A 5,873-nucleotide genomic window follows, 5' to 3' on the forward strand; every position below is an offset into this window, starting at 1 on the left:
TATGTATTCTTTCTCTCTCTCTCTCACACACACACACTAAAACACATTCATGTATTAATGTTGGGGTGTTGAAATGACCAAGGTTAAGTATACAACAGATGATTTTCATTATTGTGGAGGTGCCCTTAATCAATAGGGTTGTTTTGATCATGTTTGGTCCCCAAGTCCCATCATCCCCATCAGTCTGGCCCATTTGGTGGCCATCCCCCGCATCCCACCAGAGTCCAAACTCCGAACTCCAAACCCTACTCAACTCCTTGGCTTTTAGCAGCAGAAGATCTAATTTGTTAGAGAATCCTATGCTGACACCCATGAGTCCATGACTTAACCCACACACACCACCTCTCTCTTCTTTTTCCCTTCCTTTTATAACCCATTTTATAATTCATGACAGTGCATTCACCTACCATTAACAAGTGGTACCAACAAATACTAATAATTAAATAGAAAAGAGGGGAGGTGGGGTGACCCAAAAACTGAAGCCAAAATGAGAAAGAATGATTAATGAATCTGAACTGTAAACAAAGGAAGGAAATAGAAAGAAATATATGGATATAGGAGTCTTTTGGCATGTAAAGGATTGGAGCTTCCCCTTCTGTTCCGTTATTGTTACCTACTTACCTTCAACTTAATCATAAATAAAGCTCCTCTTAGATGGTTTTGGTTTTCTAACTTTGGCTTTTGATCAAACAAACTCTTCAATTTTCAAAAGCAAGGGAAAAATTAATTAAGGGCGCACATTCTTTGTCCGGGAGCGCATCTGGGCGCATGCTATGCCCAGCCACATGAGGCGGAACATGGGCGACGGTCATTTTGCTGTTCACCCTATGTGCCTGGACTTTATCCCCAACATATATATAGGGAATTGGAGGTGTTCGGCCTTTGGTCGACTAATTTCTTCAGGGCTCATACACGACCCCACAACACACACCGCACACGGATCGAGAGATACTAGACCCCTCATGTTCACTAAGAGTTTCCTCTCAGAGGGATGGCTCCAAGGGGGAAGGCGGAATCAAACTCAGGAGATACTGAGTCCCTCATATTCACCAGAAACTTTCCTCTCAGACGGATGGCTCCAAAGGGGAAGGCGGAATCAAACTCAAGACCTTCAGCTTCCTTAGACCTCGTCCCTTATCGACCGTGCTGCCTCTTGGGTTTTCGCCTAATTATATTTAAGGAATACAACAGTGACCTACCTCTGAGCTGAAAAAGAAAGAGCATATCCTCCTCCGTGGGTATGTGCCTATGTGGGTATGTGAATGTAACCACTCACCTAACTAACTGCCACACGTAGAGCGAACTAAGAAGTAGTTAAGGGTCAATTGGCACTTGGCAGTTGGATTTTAGAAACCAGACATGCACGGAGTGGGGGCAGTAACTGCCCTCACTAATGTTTTTTTCGTTTTTAAAGCAGCTCTGCCCCGAGGTCGTCCATGACCGAGTCTGTCTCCACACACACAGGATTAATATTTGAACTGTTATTATATGAGAATAAGTCTATATATAATTAAGGCAATTATATATTATAACTCCTCATTACCATTTATACCAATTAGTTATCCCTTATTAAAACATAAAACCACGTTTTCGTCAACCCTCTCTCTTTCTCTCTCAGGGAGGAAGGTCATCAACTGCCGAGTCCACCTATAACTCGACAACAGTAATTGTCAAAATCCAAAATCAAAAGTTTTGGTTTTCAGAATTTCAGATTATGTACCCTCACTTGGCATGGAAAATTTTCACCTCAATTTGCTTGTCCGTCAATTTCCTCAATTTCATTTAATAGAGCAAAGTGGATCCCATTTGAACAGTATATTCGGGCAAAGGATAGGATAGGGTGATCATTTTCACCCCTTATTAGATGGAATTGAGAAAATTGACGGACAGGTAAATTGAGGGGATAAAGATCCCACTTGGCATTGGTTTCATTCTCCCTCCCTCCCATGGTTTTAGTGCACGGTATCATAACGGGTATCGTTCAATTTAGAAACTGATACGGTATTGGATTGATCATATGGGATAAATTTATCCTTTATTCTTCTTTAAAAATATATTTTTGATCATTTTACCCCTAGTATCGGGATCGATTACTTACTAAACCGGTACCACCTTATTTCCATCCCTACCCCCCACCACTAAACTCTTTCAAACAAAAAAAATTTAGAGTATTTATTTTCAAAAATTGAACTATTAAATAGATTTCTTATTATTGATATTGATGCAATCAAATTAATTTTTATTTCTTGAAAAAAAAAAAAAAAATCTATTTATTCATTATTTCATGAAATCAATCCAAAATTAAAATATAAATTATTCCAAATCTGACCTAAATCTAGAATACATTCTGAAATAGTTAGTGGTGCACGTGATCACATGGTGGGAGGTGTGGAGTTGGCCCCCATCTCGACTCTCTCTCTCTCTCTCTCTCTCTATCGAGGGCTACCGTATTCTACTCTCCACTCTCGATCGTAGTCTTCTATTGTAACTCAGGAGGAGGACTCCGGAGTTAATGAAGCAGTGGGGTGGTTTGGTGGGGATAGACTGTGAAGGGCCCACCCACCTTAGCTGTCAACATCACTTCACAGCTGGTTACCTTCAATGCCCTTCTGTCTTCTAGTCATAATAATAATAATAATACCAATATAGATCTAATAAATTATATGGAAAGCCATAACTACTTAACCAGAGAAAATTGGAAATCAAATATTTTCTTTCTTGTTTTTTTTCTTAAAAAAAATCATATATTCCCGAAATTTATTGAAATTTTCCTCAGCCACAGACATGTGTACTATGTTAAATTTTGTACAAATCCAGCAAGGATTACTACTGTAAAGAAAGACGTATTCCTGGCATGCAGAGAGAGAGAGAGAGAGAGAGAATAGTGCTTTTGAGAATGTGTTAATGGAGGAGTTTCTCTCAGTCCCTCATCTCTCTTTCTCTCCTTCTGCAACGAATTTCTGAAGAAAAAATGAGGGCAAAACCTAACTCCCAAGCCATCAACAAGTAATCTCTTTTCTCTGTTCTTGATTTGTCTCCATTTGAGAACCTTTCCTACCCAAAAGCCAAAACCGCGTTTTCATGAGAAAAAGATACTAAAGCACCGCGTTTCTTCGAAACTTTCTTCTGGGTTTTCTGTATTCATAGTAATCACTTCTCTCTCTTTCTCTTATTTCCCTTTCTTTTCGCAAAATATCGTTTTGGTTCTACTTGAATCCTTTTCTTGATCACTATTTTAATGCAAACTCAATCTTTTTCTTGATCACTCCACTCTCTGTGTCCTTCCTCTGAACTATGTCTCTTCTCCAATCCCGATCATTTCTATCTCTCTTCACAATCCTTTCTCTTCTTCTCTTTCTCTCCCGTTGTTCTTACGCGATTAGGTCTCTCCCTGCTACGGATTCTTGGGATAAAGAAAACTACCATGAAATTGGTGGATTTCCCGATGGATTATTGCCCACCTTCGCCGAAGCACCTGAATACCGAAACGGCGCTGAATGTCCCATTTTGGTACCTAATTTTATGGAATCGCCGCAGTGTTACCCAGATCATGTTCGCATCGCCATGACTCTCGATAGAGAGTATCTCAGGGGTTCCATGGCTGCTGTTCACTCTGTTCTCAAGCATTCTTCGTGTCCCGAACATGTCTTCTTTCACTTCGTCGCTGCAGAATCCGATTCGGCTGATCCTATGGTCCTCTCCCGACTCGTTCGCTCGACTTTTCCCTCCCTCAATTTCAAGGTTTATCTCTTCAGAGTCGATGCCGTCAAGAATCTCATCTCTGCTTCAATCCGGCAAGCGCTCGAGAATCCGCTCAACTACGCGAGGAACTATCTCTCCGACATACTCGAGCCCTGTGTTCACCGTGTGATCTATCTTGACTCCGATGTCATCGTTGTAGACGATATTAGGAAGCTTTGGGAAACCTCGCTTACTGGGTTGCGCGTCATTGGAGCACCAGAGTATTGTCACGCTAATTTCACCAAGTATTTCTCTGATGGTTTCTGGGCTGATCCGACCTTGTCGAGGGTTTTTAATGGCAGAAAGCCCTGCTACTTCAATACCGGTGTGATGGTTATGGATCTTGACAGATGGAGGCAAGGAAATTACGGGAAGAAGATTGAGGGTTGGATGCAGTTGCAGAAACGCAGGAGAATTTACGAGTTGGGTTCCCTTCCACCATTCTTGCTGATTTTTGCTGGAGATGTTGAGCCTATTGACCACCAATGGAACCAACATGGTCTCGGTGGGGATAATGTGGTGGGTAGTTGCAGAACTTTACATCCCGGCGCTGTGAGTTTGCTACATTGGAGTGGGAAGGGGAAACCATGGGTGAGACTTGATGCAAAGAAGCCATGTCCTCTTGATTTGCTGTGGGAGCCTTACGATCTCTACAGACCTCAACAGCAACAACAAGTAGTATTGGTCTCACTACAAATGTCGATTACTTGGCTTTCTTCATTGTAATCAGAATTTTTATTCATTTTCTTTGATTCTTTTTGACAATTCAGAGTGATTCTTTCACTTAATTTTGTATAGAGTAAAGATTAGAAGCAAAAACCCTTCAAGATATTGAGATTGGGTAATTTTTTCTTTGTATAATCATTTTCTTTGGAGGTGAATTTGATATCTTCTTTCCATCTCTCCATTTGAGGGTTTGTCTTCTCTTTTTCTCCATTAAGATTCGTTCTTTCTAAATTGTTTGTGTTTCAGAATGATGAATTTGTTTTTATTGACTCTGCAAAAGAATCACAACTGTGCTCTGCTACTTCTGTCTAATAAACACAAGTGGACATATTTGGTTTTTTTTTTTTTGTTCTTTCGATACAAATGCTGAATTGGGATTTGGAGCTATGAGTTGTCATTTCAGAACTACAGTTTCCTTCATTACTTTGCCAGGGAGATGGTGAGGCTGTAGGCCATGCTAGTTCATGGCTACTCTGCACCATTTCTATGAAAATTAATGGAAAATTTTCCATAGATAAGAACAGTTTCGATTTTTTGATGTTGGAAATTGGAATATGGATGGAAGCTTGAGGTGTCTTTCTATGTAGGAGACCAATTAAACATGGAAACTATTAAACTGATGTGAATAAATTAGGAAATAAATACATTATATTGACAGAAATGTATGACAGAATATTCAAAGTTTCAAACACATATTATAAAGAAGAATATACGTGTTCAAAAGCAATTTAAAAAATCTCTGATAAGGTCAATCCCAAAAAAAAACTGATCATTCCTTAGATCTGTGCTTGAAATATGGATATGACTTTGATTTTTTCTCAAATTAAGTAGAGCACATGTATCACAAATATATTGTTATTCAATTAAAAGGAGGTGTTAAATTTGTTTCTTCATCCAAGGTGGGCTCTTTTTCAGGATGATTTCACGGTTTATGCTCTGTAGTTTCTTTTGCTTGTCAATGAATTTTTTTTACACACCCAACCCCCCTACCCTCCCCCCACCCCCCAAAAAAAAATCCCCTAGATTTCAGATCAATTTTAGTGAATGATAGAGACTATTCTTGTATTATTGGTAAGTTGGGATGCACCTATGTATTATTGTAAAAATGTATAAAACAACAATGACAATTTTTGATAATGACATAATGATAAGTCATTTTCAAATTAAAAGGAGGTATCAAATTCTAAATACACATATAACTCTTTTTTATAAATTGATGATGTAATATATGTAATCATGTAGAGTTGTAAGCGATGACATGTTCAAATCTCTCAAAATATGATTTATATTGTATGGCCAAATGTTCTCTGTGACCAGAGGGGGGGCATAGGTTGCGCCCAGACATATAAGAATGGCAAGCCCATGTTGCTCTGTGGGACAGAAAACATCACCCTATATTGTATATA

General features: G+C 39.2%; 1 protein-coding gene across 1 annotated transcript; it reads left to right on the forward strand.

Moving 5' to 3' along the window:
• Positions 1 to 3,279: 3,279 nt before the first annotated feature.
• LOC122670515 (probable galacturonosyltransferase-like 9) lies at positions 3,280 to 4,649 on the forward strand. The gene has a single exon (XM_043867423.1). The coding sequence runs from the start codon at positions 3,295 to 3,297 to the stop codon at positions 4,465 to 4,467; it is 1,173 nt and encodes a 390-aa protein (XP_043723358.1). The 5' UTR covers positions 3,280 to 3,294; the 3' UTR covers positions 4,468 to 4,649.
• Positions 4,650 to 5,873: the final 1,224 nt, after the last annotated feature.

This window comes from Telopea speciosissima, chromosome 8 (genome assembly GCF_018873765.1).
Source record: "Telopea speciosissima isolate NSW1024214 ecotype Mountain lineage chromosome 8, Tspe_v1, whole genome shotgun sequence".
In the NCBI taxonomy this organism is placed as follows: Eukaryota; Viridiplantae; Streptophyta; class Magnoliopsida; order Proteales; family Proteaceae; genus Telopea; species Telopea speciosissima.